We start from the raw sequence: 23,082 nt of genomic DNA on the forward strand, positions 1-23,082 counted from the left end.
ACAAACCTACAATTCCTCTAGCCCACAAAAGCACAGCAAATATGAAAGATGAAGTAAATGCCAGCCTGGCACCCAATCTCATGTCACTTGGATCCACACCATGCACTTAATAATACACCTTTTTTTTTTTTGAGACAAGGTCTGGCTGTATCACTCAGGCTGATTGCAGTGGCACAGTCGTGGCTCACTACAACCTCTGCCTCCTGGGCTTAAGTAACCATCCTCCCACCTCAGCTTCCCAAGTAGCTGAGATGACAGGCACGTGTCACCATGCTTGGTCAAGGTATTTCCAACAAATAACCTTCTGCTCCATTCAAACCAGGGTGCCAGGCTCCTCAGCTTGCAGACGGCCTATAGTGGAAACTCACCTTGTATGCGTGTGAGTCAATGCCCCTTAATAAACTCCCTTTTATATATACATCTACCCTATTAGTTCTGTCCCTCTAGAGAACCCTAATACACAGGCAAATGATGGAATTCTTGGTCTTGTTCAGATTCAGTTCCATAAACAATATTTCAAACCCTATGAGTGAAACATGCACAGTGCCAACCCCTCACTGATCATCAGGGATGTGTAACCTTCTTGTGCCCTGTTTACCAGATGCTCAGGGGCTCACCTGGACTACCCTGATATGGGGTTCCTGTCCCCGACATCCATGGCTCTTCTCCCCACTCTAAATGAAAGATCACATATGTGCCAGGTACAGTGGCTCACGCTTGTAATCCCTACACTTTGGGAGGCCAAGGCGGGCAGATCATCTGAGGTCGGGAGTTCAAGACCAGCCTGACCAACATGGAGAAACCCCATCTCTACTAAAAATACAAAATTAGCCAGGCATGGTGGTGCATGCCTGTGATCCCAGCTACTTGGGAGGCTGAGGCAGAAGAAAGAAGAAGTGCTTGAACCCGGGAGGCGGAGGTTGTGGTGAGCCGAGGTCATGCCATTGCACTCCAGCCTGGGCAACAGGAGCAAAACTCCATCTCAAAAAAAAAAAAAAAGATCACACCTGACATGGGAACAGGACGCCATTTTTATGGGAAATGCTGGGGTCTGGGGGTTACAAACTGGAGACAAAGACCAAATTTCTATTAACTGTAGTCCTCCTGCTGTACATTAGATCTCTAGATTTATTCATCCTACGTAACTGCACTTCTGTACCATTTGACCACATCTCCCCGCTTCCTCCTCCTCCCCACCCGGGTAACCACCATTCTGTATTTGATGTTGTGGTTTTTTAATTTCACATATATTCAGACAAATTTGAGTTTAAATTTTTTTTTTAATTTTCACATGTAAGTGAAATCATGCAATATTTTTATTTCTGTATCTGGCTTATGTCACTTATCATCCCTTAGTATAATTTGAGTTTCATAGGCTCTCACCTCATTAAAATGGCATTACAGAATCTTGTCAAATAAATATATCTTTCAGGCACTGGAAAAGTCTCAGAAAGAAAAGATATCCTCTCTCCTCTTTAGCTATAGTTCAATAATATGATTTAAATAATCCGATCTGATAAGGTATCCAATGAAGAACATTTATGGGACCATAAACTTGTTCTTCTCTCCAAAATTCAGTGAATATTTGTAATTGTTAGCAATCTGTTATGCTCTCCATTAATATAAACCAACTCTTAAAAGTTATTGGAACAAAAGAACCCTGAAAAGCACTCAGACTCCAGAAATTGTTGCATTAATCATTCTCATTAGGTGCCTTACTCAACAATTTGTTGCCTGAGTTATAATCACATCCTTGAATTTCTAACATTTTAACACTTTAAATATTTCTTTATCTCATCACAAGATCAGCACTTTCCTCTCCTCTGAGAAGTATGAGGTAGCAATGTCACTGATTTTTATTAAATGTTTTGGAGTCTTGACTCACTTAAATGCATATTATGTGCCAAAATGTGACAGGAAATTAAATGAGATGCCAGGCATTTCAGAGGAAATAAAGAAAAGAAAATCAAGTTTAACAAAAGGAAGAAGGGTGTCCAATAGTCATCCTTAAAGAAAGCACATTTACTTATGTATATCTAAAGGTGTAAGGGCAGGGGGCTGAGAGCCAGGTTGACAAAGGCTAGAGGATGGAGAATCAGAGAAATCATCCAAAAAAGATGAGCAAGATGATCCAAAGGACAGCGGGCTGGCCACCACATCTTCTAAAGCCCAAGGCAAGAATGACCATGGACTCCATCTTTAAGTCCACTGGTCTATCTCTAGTGGACAATCCAGCAGTACCTATCAAAGCTTCAGCAAGTCTACCTCTAAGATCCACCTCTACTGTCTACCTCTAAGCAATCCTCTAAGTCTACCTCTACTGATCCAGCAAGTCTACCTCTAAGAATGTATCCCAGGATATACTTGTGAAGATGGAAAAGGACTGAGTATTATGATTAATTACTGAAGAATGGTTTCTAATGGTAAAAGATTGGAAACAACCTAAATATTCACCAAGAAACATCTGGCTAAATCTACGGTCTATACACACAGGGACATTGTGCAGTTATCATAACACACTTTGTACGTATACTATGATGTCAAAGTCACTCACGGTTAATGTTCTTTTTCAAAAGAACATTAGAGGTAGATTTTCTGGACCAGCGTGGATCTGAAACTTTAACAGATACTCCCAGATTTCCCACTAGAGATAAATCGGCAGTCTTAAAAATGGGTTCACGGTCTTTCGTGCCTTTGGCTTTAGAAGACACGGTGGCCAGCCTACTGTTCTTTGGATCATCCCACTCATTTCTTTTGGGTAATTTCTCTAATTTTTCCTCCTCTGGCTTTCTTTTAGCCCCTTTATTTATCTAAGTTAAATTTTTAAATATTTTTCCAAATTACCAAAAATAATTCCATTAAGAATTTGATTGAGACTGGGCGCAGTGGCTCACACCTGTAATCCCAGCAGTTTGGGAGACTGACGCAGGTGAATCACCTGAGGTCAGGAGTTTGAGACCAGCCTGGCCAACATCGTGAAACCCCATCTCTACTAAAAATACAAAAATTAGACGGGTGTGGTGGTGCACACCTGTAATCCCATCTACTTGGGAGGCTGAGGCAGGAGAATTGCCTGAACCAGAGAGGCGGGGTTGCAGTGAGCCCAGATCCCACCAATGTACTCCAGCCTGGGTGACAGAGTGAGACTCTGTCTCACGAAAAAAAAAAAAAAGAATTTGATTGAGTGAAAATACCTGGGCAGGAGAGACACTCCATTCTTTGTGCCTTTGATGCTCTATTGTACCTTTTTCTTTTCTTTTCAAGACATGGGGTCTCACTATGTTTCTCAGGCCAGACTTGAACTTCTGGGCTCAAGCCATCCTCCCACCTCAGACTTCTAAGTATCTGGGACTGCAGGTGCAAGCCACTGCACCCAACTCTTAATGTACCTTTTACACACATTTGTGTCACAACACCTGTACCACACCTTAACAGTTTTGCATATGCACATCCCAACGTTTTTCAGTTTTGAGAAAAATCACTTTTATTTGGTAAAAATCACACATGCTTATGAAAATAATTACACATTGCACCAAAGTGACAAAGATGAAAGTAATCACTCCAGATCCTAGTTCCCAGAGGTTACTATCTTTAACAGTACGCAAATAATAAAATCCCAGGTTTTTTTTTTTTTTTTTTGAGACGGAGTCTCGCTCTGTCACCCAGACTGGAGTGCAGTGGCACGATCTCGGCTCACTGCAAGCTCCGCCTCCCGGGTTCAGGCGATTCTCCTGCCTCAGCCTCCCCAGTAGCTGGGACTACAGGCGCCCGCCACCATGCCTGGGTAATTTTTTTGTATTTTTAATAGAGACGGGGTTTCACCGTGTTAGCCAGGATGGTCTCAAACCTCCTGACCTCATGATCCGCCTGCCTCAGCCTCCCAAAGTGCTGGGATTACAGGCGTGAGACACCGCGCCTGGCCAATCCCAGGTATTTTTTCTATGCAAATATACAGAAGGCTGGATGGATAAATAGATAATACATGTAAATACTTAAATTAGAATGTGGCCCAGGAGAACATGAACTCCATGAGGTCAGGGATTTTTGTTGGCTGGGTTCACTTCCACATCTCCTGTACCTAGAGTAAGGTTTCTCAGCCTGGGCACTACTGACATTTGGGCTGGATAACTCTTTTTGTAGGAGATTGGGGTGGGTGGGGAGCGTGCCATCCACTGCATTGTAGGATGCTGAGTAGTGTCCTTGGCCTCTACCCTGGCAGAAGCATCCATGTGACAACCAAAATTGTCTCCAGACATTGCCAATTGTCCCCTGGGGGCAAAACTGCCACCAAGTGAGAATCACTAACCTAGAAAAGCGAGTGTTCAATACACAATAAGTGCTTGTTAAATGTATTACACAACTGGAAAATGATGTAAGGGCAAGTTAAAAAGTAATGCAAACTGGCCGGGCACAGTGGCTCATGCCTGTAATTCCAACACTTTGGAGGCCGAGGTGGGCAGATCACCTGAGGTTGGGAGTTCGAGGCCAGCCTGGCTAACATAGTGAAACCCCGTCTCTACTAAAAATACAAAAATTAGCCAGGCGTGGTGGTGGGCACCTGTAATCCCAGCTACTAGAGAGGCTGAGGCAGGAGAATCAATTGAACCCAGGAGGTGGAGGTTGCAGTGAGCCTAGATCCCCGCCATTGCAAGTCAGCCTGGGCAACAAGAGCAAAACTCCATCTCAAAAACAAAACAAAAAAAAAGTAATGCAAACTCATCTGGGTTTTGGTCATGTCCTGCACCTCCTGAGGAAGGGCAGAGGGCTGAGGAGCAGACCTTGGGAAGCACAAACAGATGTGAGAATCCAGGTTGGCTCTATGCCCTACCCAGTAACATAGCCCCAAATCTCTGCCTTAGCTGACATGGGGCCACACTGAAGTCTTCTGAAGGGTAGAAGGGACCATGTTGAGGCAGGGACAACCTTGGCTACAGGTGATTCAGGTAATCCCACAAGTTCAGCCACAGAAAACAAGCATGACCATGTGCAAAGACTTCCACGAGGCCACTTGTCACAGGGTTGTTTTAATTCAAGCAACATCAACATATACCAGAAACTTGTGAAGAAAATTATGGCACATTTGTATAACTTCAGTGTCAAGAAGCCAGTGGTATTTTGCAGATAATGCAAGGTCTGTAGATCCAAAATTAAGTTGGGTGTCTTCCTTTAGTGTACAAACACCTTGGATGTTTGAGGAAATCCAAAGACAAGGTTCTAGGCATTTTATACGTGTTAACTCATGTATTATGTTAATTCTCACAATAATCCTTTGGAACTAGTACGATCACCATCCCTGCCTTATTGAGCAGGAAATGGGTTACAGAGAGCTTAAGCAACTTGCCAGTGTCATGCAGCAGGGAAGCGCTGGAGGCAGGGCTCCAACCCACGCAGCCTTGCTGCATGTTTGTGGAATGAACACAGTACTCAGGCACACAACCATCTGGCTGAGGCTCCATGAGCAGCCAGGAGCCTGGTCCCAATGCAGTCTCCTTATAGGCACAAATGGGGTGCCCCTTGAGACAGGAAGAATAAAGGTGGTCACAGGAGAACGGAAAATTCCAGGCAACAGTTTCACATGACTAGCAAAGGAAGCCGTTGAAATAGCTGCATAAGCTAGGGGCGGATAAGACTCTGAAAACCAAGGTGTGGGCCAAGCTGGCTAAAGCCGACTGGACCCAACATGGTGCTGGATTTGACCCGTTTCACCTAGGACCTCTCATTATGTGCTCATTAACATACTAAGTCACACACCCACTGTGACAGCTCTGGGGAACACCCATATTTAGTATAAAAATGTGTGGCACCACAGTACCAAGAAATGTTTACCTTTTTCCAAGAATCTTCATGAATATTCCACCCCTTGGTTAAATAAATCTTTAAAGGTAGCTCCAAACCCCGTTGGGCATGATGCTCTGTGGTATGCCTGCACTTTTCTTTCTTCAGTACGTACTTATTCCCGTTGCAATGAATCTCCACACTTTGTTCTGCTCATCCATGAATTCCTTCTCACGACAGTGTCAAGAGCCTGGACACCAGTAAGGGTCGAGGCCTCACCAGCATCTTGGGGCCTCACTGGGCACAGACGCGTGAGCGCCCGGCCTGGAGACCTGACTCTGGCAGCCGCTCAGGCCCTCAGAGGGAGAGATGGAAGCTGGCAGGACGCAGTTGCTACCGCGCGGACCCAGCCCCTGGCCAGCCTTGGCCCCCCGCGCGCCGGGACAGGGCCACAAATGACTGCACCTGGGCTTCGCTGGCCCAGGCGCCACGCGACTCTACGCGCACCCAAAGCGACCCTCTGCGCAAACTACCTCCGGGGACGACGTCACCCGTGAGGCCCCGCGGCGCCTCCTCCTAAAGCTCGGCTGGGAAATCGTCCGCTTCCCCAAGACTTAGGGGCTTGTGGCCACGTTGTTTTAGTTTTCCTGTAGGATTCACGGGTGGCTGAGGCAAACACGCTTGAAGGCCTGAGACTTTTAAGTCTCCTCCGCACCCTCTCTTCCGTCTCTTCTACCTGGAGGATGACCGCTTTTTGGGGGGTTTTGTTGTTGTTGTTGTTTTGAGACGGAGTCTCGCTCTGTCGCCCAGGCTGGATTGTAGTGGCGCCATCTCCGCTCACTGCAACCTCCGCCTCCCGGGTTCAAGCGATTCTCCTGCCTCAGCCTCCCGAGTAGCTGGGATTACAGGCGCCCACCACCATGCCCGGCTAATTTTTGTATTTTTAGTAGAGACGGGGTTTCGCCACGTTGGTCAGGCTGATCTCAAACTCCTGACCTCAGGTGATCCGCCCTCCTCGGCCTCCCAAAGCCTTGGGACGACAGGCGTAAGCCACCGCGCCCGGCCGGGATGACTGTTACTAACAATTCCTGGCGTGGTTTCTGGCACCAGCCCACCTACCACACCCCACCTCGCTTGAGGCTGAATGGGTAACGAGATGAACCCGCCCCTGGGCTGGTTTTCTCTGAACCCTAACTCCTGCCGTTACGCCCCACCAGCTCTAGACCAGGAACTCTATGTGCCCCGGCCACGCTAGAGCCCGCACCTAGACCCGTAGGTCGGGAGGCCTGCGCCCGGCACTGCGCAGACGCAGCGTGTTGGGCCCGGAACTCTTCTGTTCCCGGGAGAATCAGGGGAGGCGGCGCCGGAAGGGGCGGGTCCGAGCTGAGATTTCCAGAGCCAGGGGAGCCGGAAGTCCAAGGAACTGTACCTCCATCATGACGATTCCGGTTACGTAAAAGCATTCAAACAGAAAATGCTGGCCAGGCTCATGCCTGTAATTCCAGCACTTTGGGAGGCCGAGGCAGGAGGATCACTTGTGCCCAGGAGTTGGAGACCAGCCTGGGCAACATAGTGAGACCCTCCCCCCACCCATCTCTACAAAAAATTTTACAATTAGCTAGCTGAGATCGTGCCACTGCACTCCAGCCTGGGCGACAAAGTGAGACTATGTCTCAGAAAAATTTAAAAATTACCCACACCTGTAGTGTCAGATAGTCAGGAGGCAGAGGTTGGAGGATGACTTGAGCCTTGGGGATCAAGGGTGTAGTGAGGTATGATCGCACCACTGCACTCCAGCCTGGGCAACAGAGCAAGACCCTGCCTCAAAAACTATATAAAAGAAAAAAGGGCTGGGTCGGTGGCTCACGCCTGTCATGCCAGCACTTTGGGAGGCCGAGGCAGGTAGATCACCTGAGGTCAGGAGTTTGAGACCAGCCTGACCAACAAGGTGAAACCCTGTCTCTACTAAAAATACAAAAATTAGCTGGCCATGATGGTGGGTGCCTGTAATCCCAGCTACTGGGGAGGCTGAGGCAGGAGAATCACTTGAACCCCGGAGGTGGAGGTTGCAGTGAGCCGAGATCACACCACCGCACTCCAGCCTGGGCGACAGAGCGAGAGACTCCATCTCAAAAAAAAAAAAAATAGAAAAAAGGCCGGGCACGGTGGCTCACTCCTGTAATTCCAGAACTTTGGGAGGCCAAGGCGGGCGGATCAGGAGTTCGAGACCGCCTGGGCAACATAGCGAAACCCCGTCTCTACTAAAAATACAAAAAATTAGCCAGGCGTGGTGGCGGGCTCCTGTAATCCCAGCTACTCAGGAGGCTTAGGCAGGAGAATCACTTGAACCCAGGAAGCAGAGGCTGCAGTGAGCCGAGATCACGCCATTAAACTCCAGCCTGGGTAACAGAGTTAGACTCCGTCCCCGCTCCGCTCCCCCGCCTCCTGCCAAAAAAAAAAAAAAGAAAATGCACTACAAGAGAAAAATAAAAGTACTGCACTTTGGTCAAACAGGGTAACTACTAGAACGTAAAATGATCTTTTTGAAACTATCTACATTTGTTACACATGTTGAAAATATAGGATATATATGTTATATATATACTTATATATGTTATATATACTTATATATGTTATATACTTATATATATGTTATATACTTATCTATATATGTTATATACTTATATATGTTATATATACACTTATATATGTTATATATACTTATATGTTATATATACTTATATATGTTATATATACTTATATATGTTATATATACTTATATATGTTATATATACTGATATGTTATATATACTTATATATGTTGTATATACTTATATATATGTTATATATACTTATATATGTTATGTATACTTATATATGTTATATATATATACTTATATGTATGTTATATATACTTATATGTTACATATACTTATATATGTTATATATATACTTATATGTATGTTATATATACTTATATGTTATATATACTTATATATGTTATATATACTTATATATGTTATATATACTTATATATGTTATATATACTTATATATGTTATATATATATACTTATATATATATAAAACAAAAAGCACGGTTACTACAAGGAAAACAGGTAAACATTAAGTGGAGTAAAAGTATATCCTGCTATATAAGGGACTTGAACATGTCTGGGCATGGTGGCTCACGCCTGTAATCCCAGCACTTTGGGAGGCTGAGGCGGGTGGATCACTGGAGGTCAGGAGTTCAAGACCTGGGCAACATAACAAGACCTTGTCTCTATTAAAAAATAGATAGATAGATAGATAGATAGATAGATAGATAGATAGATAGATAGAACATCAAAAGAGGGAGAGAGAAAGCAGACAGATGTGGCAAAATATACACAATTGGTAAATTTGGGTGAAGGGAATATAAGTTATTTCTACTAATCTTGCAATTCTTATGTATATTTGCAATGATTTCTAAATAAAAGTTTTAAATTACAAATTGAAATAAAGTAAAATAAGTCACTATCTAGCCTTTTCTAGATAAATATTTTAAACTCTTACGCAGAGATAAGTTAATCAAGAAACGTATTTCCTGGAAAAACCCGTGATATGGGCGGAGCCACCTGGGAATAAAAGGTCGGAACATCATAATCACTGTCAGACTCAACTTCCATCATTCTCCTCCAGGCGCTATGGAGTCTAATCCAGGCACTTTGGAAGGCTGAGGCTGGAGGATCGATTGAGGCCAGGAGTTTGGGACCACCCTGGGCAACATAGCAAGATCTCATTTCTGAAAAAAGAATTATCATCCACTGACCCAGAACAGCTCTCCAAACTGTAAGTTTCATTCAAGGTTTGCTTGTTTGGGTGATGGGATGTGTGTGTGTGTGTGTCTGTGTGTGTGTGTGTGTGTGTGTGTGTGAGTGTTGGAAGGAGGGTCTGTCTAAACTTAATGCCCTAAAGATATTGTCAGATATTGTGATGAGGGGAATTTCATCTTCTACCCTTTATGAGGTTGAATTGTAAATTCGAAAATCCTGATTCTGGGTTTTTATTTTGAGGGGATAGTTTTCTGTTTTCTGTGGCATTGGATATTGGCATTTTCAGAAAAGAGCATGCATTCAAAATGAAAATGATGAAGCCTGCCTGTCTTTTGAACTCAGCTCAGGGAAAAGCTGATGATCTCTAATTTTTGTGATTCCTCCTTTCATTAAATTTAAGGTCCAGTGAGGGTGAAGTTTCCCTAAAGAGGCAATAATTTATCAGCAGCAACAGGATGAAATGGAGGGGCTTTTCTTCACACTCTAGATATTATGTTAGGATCTCTCAGGAAACTGAGGACACATTAATTATAATCATGGAAGATTTTCTGCTTCCCACATGGTTTGCTGGGTTTGGCATAGTATAGCTCATGCCCTACATTGAAGAAATGTGGGCACCCATCAACAGCAGCCATTTCTGATTACACATCCCTGTTTCTTTAGCTGAGTGACTCCTAAAAGTCCCTTAATGTATTAATAATGCATTTGGACCTCAGTTTTCTTACTATGTTAAATGTAATAAAATTGAATATCATATGGTCACTTGCAGAATTAAATGGTATTAAGGCATGTAAATCATATAGAGTGATGTAGTACAACAAACAATAAACCTGTAATAAAAGTCACTAAACTCCCTTCCCTCCCATGATGGAGCCTTAATTTTCTCTATATGAGGCATCCCTGTAGTTTAATATATTCTTAGAATTAGCAATAGGAATATGGTGTCGACAATTAATTTTGAGCCATTTTAGCCCAATGACTTATCCTAAGAAGTCGCTATTATTGTTGCCGTCCCGTTTTCACTTATGTGAAAGTAAGACTCAGGAGGGTTGAGTTTCAGCCTTAGCGTTATAAAAGCAGTAAGCGGTGAAGCCGGGCTTGGAATCCTGGAAGTTGGAATGTACGATGTGTGATCTCAATGCATCCTCTCTGTAGTGCCTCTTTGTAACAAGAAAAAAATAAAGATGCTTAAAGTTCTAGGTGAGCAAAGTCAGAACTAGTCTTTAAGTTAGAGACCCATAAAGTATAGGGTTTCTCAAGCAACAAATGTTGTTAGAAGGTCTGGTTGTGGCAGAGTTCCAAGAAAACCAATGAATGTGAAGTCAGTTGATATATTAATCTAATCTGTGTAATTGGGGAGGGGCGCTTTTAGGAATGCATTTAGAGATAATCCCATTAACACAGGAGGTTTTCTCCCAGATTAAATTAACGTAAACGACTTTGGAGGAAGGTTGGTTTTCCCAGTTTCTAAGATATAATGCAATAAATTAACACGAAAGATGGTTGGGACTATGTGCAGACTTTTTAAGTAAACCTCAGTTTCAGGACTCTGACCTTTTTGTTTCTTTCTAGTAACAGCCGTGGCAGTCAGAGCTCCGCCTGCAGTGTGACCATGGACAGCTCTCCAAAGCTTAAACTTCCGTAAATTGACTCAAGTTTCTTCGGAAAGAACTGTGAGTAGCAAAGGGCAACTTTTTCTGTTGGTTTCATTGGGATTTCACTGCTTTTCCTGAAATTGGAATGTTGGAAGGAAGTAGGCATTCCTCACTGCCTGGAGAGAAATGGGCAAATGAGTAAGGGGAGGGAGCAAATTAAAGAGAGATATTTTTTATTTTTTCTGAAACCTGTTTGTGTTTTGAGATGTCTTTCCCTTCATGTTCTTTTTTTTTCACTCTTCGTATTTCCCTTTCTCTGTCTCTCTCCCCACCTCGGTTTTGCTAATTAGCTAGCATAACAACTCGCCATCTTACTCCTTTTCCTTACTCCCTGTTTTTTGTGGGGGTTTTTTTTGGTTTTCTTTTTTGTTTTTGTTTTTGTTTTTTGTTTTTCAGACAGAGCCTTGCTCTGTCTCCCCGGCTGGAGTGCAGTGGCGAGATCTCGGTTCACTGCAACCTCCACCTCCACGGTTCAAGCGATTCTCCTGCCTCAGCCTCCCCAGTATCTGGTACTATAGGTGCCTGCCACCATGCCTGGCTAATTTTTGTATTTTTAGTAGAGACCAGGTTTCACCATGTTGGCCAGGCTAGTCTCAAACTCCTGACCTCAGGTGATCTACCTGCCTCCACCTCCCAAAGTGCTGGGATTACAGGCATGAGCCACACCTGGCCCATTCTCCCTGTATTGATACTACCGGTTGCATAGCCAGCATTTACTCTCCGCCCCACCAATTCTTCCTAATAGTGTTCCAGTTTTCCTTCACGTTTTCCAACTTCTGCAATCCACTCCAGTCCAAATATGACAGCAAATGATAACTCATCAGGTATGGTTTTAATTTTTATTTTCCTTTTTTGAGACGGAGTTTCGCTCTTGTTACCCAGGCTGGAGTGCAATGGTGTGATCTCAGCTCACTGCATCCTCCGCCTTGGGGGTTCAAGCAATTCTCCTGCCTCATCCTCAAGTAGCTGATATTACAGGCGCCTGCCACCACACCTGGCTTTTTGTATTTTTTAGAAGAGATGGGGTTTCAACATGTTGGCCAGGCTGGTCTCCAACTCCCGACCTCAGGTGATCAGCCCACCTCAGTCTCCTAAAGTGCTGGGATTACAGGCGTGAGCCACCACGCCCATCCTTGTGTGGGTTTTCAAAGGGAATGCTTCCAGTTTTTGCCCATTCTATATGATATTGGCTATGGGTTTGTCATAAATAGCTCTTATTATTTTGGGATATGTTCCATCAATTCCTAGTTTATTGAGAGTTTTTAGCATGAAGGGATGTTGAATTTTATCGAAGGCCTTTTCTGCATCTATTGAGATAATCATATGGTTTTTTGTCATTGGTTCTGTTTATGCGATGGATTACATTTATTGATTTGCATATGTTGAACCAGCCTTGCATCCTAGGGATGAAGCGGACTTGATCATGGTAGATAAGCTTTTTGATGTGCTGCTGGATTCTGTTTGCCAGTATTTTATTGAGGATTTTCACATTGATGTTTATCAGGGATATTGGCCTGAAATTTTCTTCTTTTTTTGTGTCTGTACCAGGTTTTGGTATCAGGATGATGCTGGCCTCATAAAGGGAGGAGTCCCTCTTTTTCTATTGTTTGGAATAGTTTCAGAAGGACTGGTACCAGCTCCTCTTTGTACCTCTGGTAGAATTCGGCTGTGAATCCATCTGGTCCTGGGCTTTTTTTAGTTGTTAGGCTATTAATTACTGCCTCAATTCCAGAACTTGTTATTGGTCTGTTCAGGGATTCGGCTTCTTCTTGATTTAGTCTTGGGAGGATATATGTGTCCAGGAATTTATCCATTTCTTCTAGATTTTCTTCTTTTTTTCGAGACGGAGTCTCGCTCTGTCGCCCAGGCTGGAGTGCAGTGTCGCGATCTCAGCTCACTGCAAGCTCCGCCTCCCGGGTTCATGCCATTCTCCTGCCTCAGCCTCCCGAGTAGCTGGGACTACAGGCACCCACCACCACGCCCGGCTAATTTTTTGTATTTTTAGTAGAGACGGGGTTTCACCGTGTTAGCCAGGATGATCTCGATCTCCTGACCTCGTGATCCACCCACCTCGGCCTCCCGAAGTGCTGGGATTACAGGCGTGAGCCAACGTGCCCAGCCCTTCTTCTAGATTTTCTAGTTTATTTGCGCAGAGGTGTTTGTAGTATTCTCTGATGGTAGTTTGTATTTCTGTGGCATCAGTGGTGATATCCCCTTTATCATTTTTTATTGTCTATTTGATTCTTCTCTCTTTTCTTCTTTATTAGGCTGGCTAACAGTCTATCTATTTTGTTAATCTTTTCAAAAGTCCAGCTCCTGGATTCATTGATTTTTTGAAGGGTTTTCATGTCTCCATCTCCTTCAGTTCTGCTCTGATGTTAGTTATTTCTTGTCTTCTGCTAGCTTTTGAATTTGTTTGCTCTTGCTTCCCTAGTTCTTTTAATTGTGATGTTAGGGTGTTGATTTCAGATCTTTCCAGCTTTCTGATACGGGCATTTAGTGCTATAAATGTCCCTCTTAACACTGCTTTAGCTGTGTCCCAGAGATTCTGGTACGTTGTCCGTTTGTTCTTATTGGTTTCAAAGAATTTCTTTATTTCTTTATTTTTATTTTTATCTTTCCTTCTTTTTTTTTTTTTTTTTTTTTTTTGAGATGGAGTTTCACTCTGTCACTCAGGCAGGAGTGCAGTGGCATAATTGTGGCTCACTGCAAGCTCCACCCCCAGGTTCAAGTGATTCTCCTGCCTCAGCCTCCAGAGTAACTGGGATTACAGGCATGCGCCACCACACCCGGCTACTTTTTGTGTTTTTAGTGGAGATGGGTCACCATGTTGACCAGGCTAGTCTTGAACTCCTGACCTCAAGTGATCCACCTGCCTCAGCCTCCCAAAGTGCTGGGATTACAGGTGTGAGCCACCATGCCCAGACAGAACTTCTTTATTTTTGCCTTAATTTTGTTATTTACCCAGTAGTCATTCAGGAGCATCATATAGAGTGATGTAGTACAACAAACAATAAACCTGTAATAAAAGTCACTAAACTCCCTTTCCTCCCATCATGGAGCCTTAATTTTCTCCATATGAGGTATCCCTGTAGTTTAATGTATTCCTAGAATTAGCAATAGGAATATGATGTCGACAATTAATTTTGAGCTGTTTTAGCCCAATGACTTATCCTAAGAAGTCGCTATTATTGTTGCCGTCCCATTTTCACTTATGTGAAAGTAAGACTCAGGAGGGTTGAGTTTCAGCCTTAGTGTTACAAAAGCAGTAAGTGGTGAAGCCAGGCTTTCCATGTAGTTGTGTGGTTTTTAGTGAGTTTCTTAATCCTGGTTGTAATTTGATTGCACTGTGGTCTGAGAGCTTGTTTGTTATGATTTCCGTTCTTTTGCATTTGCTGAGGAGTGTTTTACTTCCAATTATGTGGTCAATTTTAGAATAAGTGCTATGTGGTGATGAGAATATTGATCTATCTAATATTAACAGAGAGGTGTTAAAGTCTCCCACTATTATTGTGTGGGAGTCTAAGCCTCTTTGTAGGTCTCTAAGAACTTGCTTTATGAATCTGGATGCTCCTGTATTGGGTGCATATATATTTAGGATAGTTAGCTATTCTTGTTGCATTGATCCCTTTACCATCATGTAATGCCCCTCTTTTTTTTATCTTTGTTGGTTTAACGTCTGTTTTATCAGACTAGGATTGCAACCCATCCTTTTTTTTGCTTTCCATTTGCTTGGCAAATATTCCTCCATCCCTTTATTTTGAGCCTATGTATGTCTTTGCACATGAGATAGGTCTCCTGAATATAGCACACCAATGGGTCTTGACTCTTTATCCAATTTGCCAGTCTGTATCTTTTAATTGGGAGCATTTAGCCCATTTACATTTAAGGTTAATGTTGTTACGTGTGAATTTGATCCCATCATCATGATGCTAGCTGGTTATTTTGCACATTAGTTGATGCAGTTTCTTCTGTGTCATTGGTCTTTATATTTTGGTGTGTTTTTGCAGTGGCTGTTACCAGCTTTTCCTTTCCATATTTAGTGCTTCCTCCAGGAGCTCTTGTAAGGTAGGCCTGGTGGTGACAAAATCCCTCAGCATTTGCTTGTCTGTATAGGATTGTATTTATTCTTCGCTTATGAAGCTTAGTTTGGCTGGATATGAAATTCAGGGTTGAAAATTCCTTAAGAATGTTGACTGTTGGCCCCCACTCTCTTCTGGCTTGTAGGGTTTCTGGAGCAATCCACTATTAATCTGATGGACTTCCCTTTGTAGGTAACCTGACCTTTCTCTCTGGCTGCCCTTAACATTTGTTTCCTTTGTTTCAGCCTTGGAGAATCTGACAATTATGTGTCTTGGGGTTGCTCTTCTCGAGGAATATCTTTGTGGTATTCTCTGCATTTCCTGAATTTGAATGTCGGCCTGTCTTTCTAGGTTGGGGAAGTTCTCCTGGATAATATCCCAAAGTGTGTTTTCCAACTTGATTCCATTCTCCCCGTCACTTTCAGGTATGCCAATCAATCGTAGGTTTGGTCTTTTCACATAGTCCCATGTTTCTTGGGGCCTTTGTTCATTCCTTTTCATTCTTTTTTCTCTAATCTTGTCTTCACGCCTTATTTCAGTAAGTTGATCTTCAATCTCTGATGTCCTTTATTCTGCTTGACTGATTTGGCTATTGATACCTGTGTATGCTTCACAAAGTTCTCATGCTGTGTTTTTCAGCTCCATCAGGTCATTTATGTTCCTCTCTAAACTGGTTATTCTAGTTAGCAATTCCTGTAGCCTTTTATCAAGGTTCTTAGCTTCCTTGCATTGGGTTAGAACATGCTCCTTTAGCTCAGAGAAGTTTGTTATTACCCACCTTCTGAAGCCTAGTTCTATCAATTCGTCAATCTCATTCTCTGTCCAGTTTTGTGCCCTCGCTGGACAGGAGTTGCGATCATTTGGAGAAGAGACATTCTGTTTTTTGGATTTTTCAGCGTTGTTGTGCTGGTTTTTCCTCATCTTTGTGGATTTATCTACCTTTGATCTTTGAGGCTGTTGATCTTTGGATGGGGTTATTGTGTGGGGGTCTTTTTTGTTGATGTTGATGTTGTTGCTTTCTGTTAGTTTTTCTTCTAGCAGTCAGGCCCCTCTTCTGCAGGTCTGCTGCAGTTTGCTGGAGGTCCACTCCAGACCCTTTTCACCTGGGTATCACCAGCAGAGGCTGCAGAACAGCAAAGAGTGCTGCCTGTTCCTTCCTCTGGAAGCTTTGTCCCAGAGGGGCACCAGCCTGATGCCAGCCAGAGCTCTCCTGCATGAGGTGTCTGTCAACCCCTGTTGGGAGTTCTTTCCCAGTTAGAAGGCACGGGGGTCAGGGACCCACTTGAGGAGGCAGCCTGTCCCTTAGCAGAGCTGTTGTGCTGTGCTGGGAAAATCCCTCTTATCAGGATCAGCTGCTCTCTTCAGAGCCAGCAGGCAGGAAAGATTAAATCTGCTGAAGCTGTGTGCCCACAGCCACCCCTTCCCCCAGGTGCTCTGTCCCAGGGAGATGGGAATTTTATCTGTAAGCCCCTGACTGGGACTGTTACCCTTTCTTCCGAGATGCCCTGCCCAGTGAGGAGGAATCTAGAGAAGCAGTCTGGCCACAGCTGCTTTGCCATGCTGTGGCGAATTTTGCCCAGTCCAAACCTCCCACCCTCCTTAGCACTGTCCAGGGAAAACTCTACTAAAGCCTCACTGAGCACGGATGTGCCTCCCCCAGCCAAGTTCCATCATTCCAGGTCAACTTCAGACTGCTGCACTGGCAGTGAGAATTTCAAGCCAGTGGTTCTTAGCTTGCTGGGCTCCATGGGAGTGGGACCTGCTGAGTGAGATCACTTGGCCCCCTGGCTTCAGCCCCCTTTCCAGGGGAGTGAATGGTTCTGTCTCACTGGGGTTTCAGGCACCACTGGGGTACAAAAAAAAATCAACTCTTGCAACTAGCTCGGTGTCTCCCCAAACAGCTGGCTAGTTTTGTGCTTGAAACCCAGGGCCCTGGTGGTGTAGGCACACAAGGGAATCTCCTGATCTGCAGATTGCAAAAACTGTGGGAAAAGCGTAGTAACCGGGCCGAGTGGCATAGTTCTTCACGGCTTCCCTTGGCTGGGGGAGGGAGGTCCCCGGTTCCTTGCACTTCCCAGGTGAGGCAATGCCCCACCCTGCTTCTGCTCGCCCTCCATGGGTTGCACCCACTGCCTAACTAGTCCTGATGTGATGAACTGGGTACCTCAGTTGGAAATGCAGAAATCACCCACCTTCTGCATTGGTCTCACTGGGAGCTGCAGAGCAGAGCTGTTCCTGTTTGGCCATCTTGGCCCCTCCCCTTTTTTAATTTTAAAAAATTTTATGTAGCGATGAGGTCTCCCTATTTTGCCATGCTGGTTTTGAACTCCTGGGCTCAAGTGATCCTTCCACTTGGCCTCCCAGAGTGCTAAGATTACAGGCGTGAGCCACCATGCCCAACCAAATTTGTATTTTCTCGATGAGCAGTGATGCTGAGCACCTGTTCATATCTCTGTTGGCCATTTGTATATTCTTTCTCGCCTAACAGCTCCCTTGAAAATGCGTGTGCCTCAGTCTATGTCTTCTAGAGAACTGGCACAGCTTCAGAATATTAGTACCCCAAAAGAGTATTTTACTTAGAGCATAAGAAGACTAAAAATAAATCATTATTATATGTGGATGAGGTTTTTCATAAAATATAACTGTTACTATATTCTTGGTTAAAATGCATGTGTGCTTTTCTTCTTTAGGTTACATAAAGAAAGGATGATATCTCTAAAGGTACGTGGATTCATCCAAATTTGGAGCCAGAAGACTGGGATGACTAAGTTGAAAGAAGCTCTCATTGAAACAGTGCAAAGACAAAAGGAAATTAAACTGGTGGTCACTTTCAAATCTGGAAAATTTATAAGAATTTTCCAGCTGAGCAACAACATTAGAAGTGTGGTCCTTAGACATTGTAAAAAAAGACAAAGTCACCTGCGTTTAACTTTGAAAAACAACGTGTTCCTGTTTATTGACAAATTATCCTACAGAGATGCTAAACAGTTGAATATGTTCCTGGACATAATCCACCAAAACAAATCTCAGCAACCCATGAAATCTGATGATGATTGGAGTGTGTTTGAAAGCAGGAATATGCTGAAAGAAACTGACAAAACTTCATTTTACAGCATTTGTAACAAGCCAAGTTATCAGAAGATGCCTTTGTTTATGTCAAAATCACCAACACATGTGAAAAAGGGGATATTAGAAAATCAAGGTGGGAAGGGGCAAAACACACTATCATCTGATCTACAGACAAATGAGGACATTCTGAAGGAATATAACCCTGTGCCAAACAAGAAATATAAGACAGATTCCTTGAAATATATACAAAGCAACAGGAAGAACCCATCAAGTTTAGAGGATTTAGAAAAAGATAGAGATTTGAAACTCGGGCCTTCATTCAATACCAACTGTAATGGAAATCCTAACCTAGATGAGACTGTTCTTGCAACCCAGACTCTCAATGCCAAAAATGGTTTGACATCTCCATTGGAACCAGAGCACAGCCAGGGTGACCCAAGATGCAACAAAGCCCAGGTGCCTCTTGGCTCTCATTCACAGCAACTGCAGCAAGGGTTCCCCAATTTGGGAAACACCTGTTACATGAATGCAATTTTACAATCGCTATTTGCAATTCCATCTTTTGCTGATGACTTACTCACTCAAGGTGTCCCATGGGAATATATTCCCTTTGAGGCTCTTATTTTGACCTTGACCCAGCTGCTTGCTTTGAAAGATTTCTGTAGTACAAAGATCAAGAGAGAATTACTTGGGAATGTTAAAAAAGTCATTTCAGCAGTTGCAGAAATATTTTCTGGCAGCATGCAGAATGATGCTCATGAGTTTTTAGGTCAGTGTTTAGACCAGCTGAAAGGAGACATGGAAAAATTAAATGCCATTTTGAATACTGGGAAAGAATGTGGGGATGAAAATTCATCTCCACAAATGCATGTTGGTAGTGCTGCCACCAAAGTGTTTGTTTGCCCTGTTGTTGCTAATTTTGAGTTTGAATTGCAGCTCTCCCTTATTTGTAAAGCTTGTGGTCATGCTGTTCTCAAGGTAGAACCTAATAATTATCTCTCCATCAACCTGCACCAAGAAACAAAACCACTTCCTTTGTCCATTCAGAATTCTTTAGATCTTTTCTTTAAAGAAGAAGAGCTTGAATATAACTGTGAGATGTGTAAGCAGAAGAGTTGCGTTGCAAGGCGTACATTTAGTAGGCTCTCCAGGGTCCTTATCATTCATCTGAAACGCTATAGCTTCAACAATGCTTGGTTGCTGGTGAAGAATAACGAGCAAGTTTATATTCCCAAATCTTTAAGTTTATCTTCTTATTGCAATGAAAGCACCAAACCACCTCTTCCCTTGAGCAGTAGTGCACCTGTTGGGAAATGTGAAGTCCTGGAAGTCTCTCAGGAGATGATTTCTGAGATCACCAGCCCATTGACACCATCAATGCAGCTGACCTCAGAATCCAGTGATTCCCTGGTTCTACCCATTGAACCAGACAAGAATGCCGACCTACAAAGATTCCAGAGAGACTGTGGAGATGCAAGCCAAGAGCAGCATCAGAGAGACCTGGAAAATGGCTCTGCACTAGAGTCAGAATTGGTCCACTTTAGAGATAGGGCAATCGGTGAAAAGGAGCTTCCAGTGGCTGACTCACTGATGGACCAGGGAGACATTTCTCTTCCTGTGATCTATGAAGATGGAGGGAAGCTGATCAGCAGCCCAGACACAAGGCTTGTCGAGGTTCATCTTCAAGAGGTGCCTCAACATCCAGAACTTCAGAAGTATGAGAAAACCAATACATTCATAGAGTTCAATTTTGACAGTGTCACTGAGTCCACCAATGGCTTTTATGACTGTAAAGAAAACAGGATTCCAGAAGGATCTCAAGGAATGGCTGAACAGCTCCAGCAGTGTATTGAGGAGAGCATCATAGAGGAATTTCTTCAGCAGGCACCACCTCCAGGTGTTAGGAAGCTGGATGCCCAGGAACATACAGAAGAGACCCTCAATCAGTCTACAGAATTAAGACTTCAAAAGGCTGACCTGAATCACCCTGGGGCACTGGGTTCTGACAACCCAGGAAACAAAAACATTTTAGATGCAGAGAACACAAGAGGTGAAGCCAAGGAACTCACAAGAAACGTGAAGATGGGGGATCCTCTCCAGGCCTACAGACTCATCAGTGTTGTCAGCCATATTGGGAGCTCCCCAAATTCAGGCCATTACATCAGCGATGTGTATGACTTTCAGAAGCAGGCCTGGTTCACATACAACGATCTATGTGTATCAGAAATCTCAGAGACCAAAATGCAGGAGGCGAGGCTTCACTCTGGGTATATCTTCTTTTACATGCACAATGGGATTTTTGAGGAGCTGTTAAGAAAAGCAGAGAACTCTCGGCTACTTAGCACACAGGCAGGGGTGATCCCTCAGGGGGAATAAGAAGGTGACTCTTTGTACAGACCTGCTTGACAGACTCACCCGGCCTCACTTCATCCTTGCAAAGAGAATCCTGTACTTCACTCAGAATGAAGGAACAAGTATCTCAGGACGAAAGCTCAATGAAAAACACTTATTTTGGGGGAATATCTATTTTAACTGCTTCAGACACCTAGATCCCGGAACTCAGGCGCATATGCATATTTTCCCTGCCAGATTAGAATGGTGCTCTTCACGTTTTGACAGTGGTTTTCAAAATGTTGTTCTTCAACCAGCAACAGCAGCAGCTAGGGACTGATTAGAAATGCAAATTCTTGGGTCACTCTCCAGACCAACTGATGCAGAAACAGGAGGTGTGAGCCAGCAATCAGATGGAGATTCTAGTGCTCAGGAAAGTTTGAAGAACACTGGTAATGTGTGGAGTATCTTGGTGTATTTTGCTACTGTTGATATGGATTGCTTATGTTATATAAATGATTTTCATTAAATTTTTTGCGCTCCTTTATTTTGTCCCACTGAACCTAAGACTAGATAGAGTCACCCCAAAAGTTGCAGCAGGGAAATTCCAACAAGAGAGTGCCCAAAACCATTCTGAGATCGGGCCGGTTGGGATTCCAAAGAAAGAAGCACTAAACACCAGAGGGATCTGTCCGGAGCATTTATTAGGGGGAACTTAGAGAGTTCTGCAGCATACCCTCAGGCGGACAGTGAGAGAAAAAAGCATGGTCAACCAGCTGGGCACCGTGGCTCATGCCTGTCATCCCAGCACTTTGGGAGGCCAAGGTGGGAGAACTGTTTGAGCAGACCAGTTCAAAACCAGCCTGGGAAATATAGCAAGACCCTGTCTCTACAAAAAATAATTCAGCAGCCAGGCACGGTGGCTCACACCTGTAATCCCAGCACTTGGGAGGCCAAGGCAGGCGGATCACCTGAGGTCGGGAGGTTGAGACCAGCCTGACCAACATGGTGAAACTCTGTCTCTACTAAAAATAGAAAATTAGCTGGGCGTGGTGGCAGGCACCTGCAGTCCCAGCTACTCAGGAGGCTGAGGCAGGAGAATCACTTGAACCCAGGAGATGGAGGTTGCAGTGAGCCGAGATCGCACCACTGCACTCCAGCCTGGGCAACAAGAGCAAAACTCCATTTCTAAATAAATAAATAACTTTGCCAGGCATTTCTCAGCTACTCAGGAAGCCTATGTGGGAGGATCACTTGAGTCTGGGAGTTCAAGGCTGCAGTGAGCTATGATCGCACTACTGCACTCCAGCCTGGGTGAAAGACCCTGTCTCAAAAAAAAAAAAAAAAAAAAAAGGCGGCGGGGGGATGGTCTACCTTGGTGTGTCTGCTGCAGTGAGAGGGTCAGGGTATGGGGTTTATATAAGTTTATAAGGAATTTGGTCAAGGGCGGAGACTAGTTTCTTTTAGTGTTTTGGGCAACAACCTAAACCTAAATACCTCTATCAGTGCCTGGGAATGTTTCAGGCTCTGGTTTGGATTCAAGCCTTCTGGGAAAAGCCTGCAGCTTGGCTGGTCAGAGTGGTCAAAGCACTCCATGATTTTCAGTCACGACACAGAAAGAAAGCAGGGGGTGAGTACTTTTCCTTTGTAAAGTTATTAAAATAATAACCCAACCCATACATATACCATTGGCTAGCTTCCACATGTGTTTATGACTGGTTACTAGTAAAATTTGCTATGCAGCAATCAACTGTTATTTACCATTTTCCAGGAATTTCAGGGCATAACATCAGGGTTATATGCAAAATGCAGTATACTAAATATCCGTGTGATTTTGTGAATTCAAAAGCACTGCAAGATGTCGCTCATGTTATTAATATGAATAAGACGATAAACCCATCCTCATAAATGTACATTTCCTGGCAGCCAAGCCTTAAACAGCTTATAATGTACCCAGTATCAGTGGGCGATGTGTTAGACTGTGAATTCAGCAAGGAGTAAAGAACGATTTTTTTAAATGGCCATGTGAGTAGACAAATGGAAGTTGAGAGGATTTTTTGGGTAAAAAGAGATAAGAGCCTGGTATTATATAAGGAATGGGGCAAAATTAGGCAGAGTAGGTGTGGGAAAGAAGAGAAGAGCAACCAGAAACATACGTACGAGGTTTTTAAAAATACATTATTTTTAGCATTTAAGAGGAAAAGAAGGAAAGTACTATGAAAAAAGAAATGTAGGCCGGGCGCGGTGGCTCATGCCTGTAATCCCAGCACTTTAGGAGGCCAAGGCGGGCGGATCACAAGGTCAGAAAATCGAGAACATCTTGCCCAACATGGTGAAACCCCATCTCTACTAAAAAT

General features: G+C 43.7%; 1 protein-coding gene across 7 annotated transcripts; it reads left to right on the plus strand.

Annotated features, from left to right (window-relative positions):
- Positions 1-7,004: 7,004 nt before the first annotated feature.
- Positions 7,005-21,255, plus strand: USP29 (ubiquitin specific peptidase 29). 7 transcript variants are annotated; one of them, XM_055370756.2, is made up of 5 exons: positions 7,150-7,347; positions 9,455-9,604; positions 11,161-11,261; positions 15,677-15,750; positions 18,016-21,255. In XM_055370756.2, the coding sequence occupies exon 5, from the start codon at positions 18,032-18,034 to the stop codon at positions 20,768-20,770; it is 2,739 nt and encodes a 912-aa protein (XP_055226731.1). In that variant the 5' UTR covers positions 7,150-7,347; positions 9,455-9,604; positions 11,161-11,261; positions 15,677-15,750; positions 18,016-18,031; the 3' UTR covers positions 20,771-21,255. The 7 variants fall into 7 exon arrangements, with proteins under 7 accessions (XP_055226726.1, XP_055226731.1, XP_030860323.1 ...); XM_055370755.2 differs by having other exon boundaries at positions 7,212-7,347; positions 15,571-15,750; XM_055370754.2 differs by having other exon boundaries at positions 7,215-7,547.
- Positions 21,256-23,082: the final 1,827 nt, after the last annotated feature.

Source organism: Gorilla gorilla, chromosome 20 (genome assembly GCF_029281585.2).
Source record: "Gorilla gorilla gorilla isolate KB3781 chromosome 20, NHGRI_mGorGor1-v2.1_pri, whole genome shotgun sequence".
Taxonomy (NCBI): domain Eukaryota; kingdom Metazoa; phylum Chordata; class Mammalia; order Primates; family Hominidae; genus Gorilla; species Gorilla gorilla.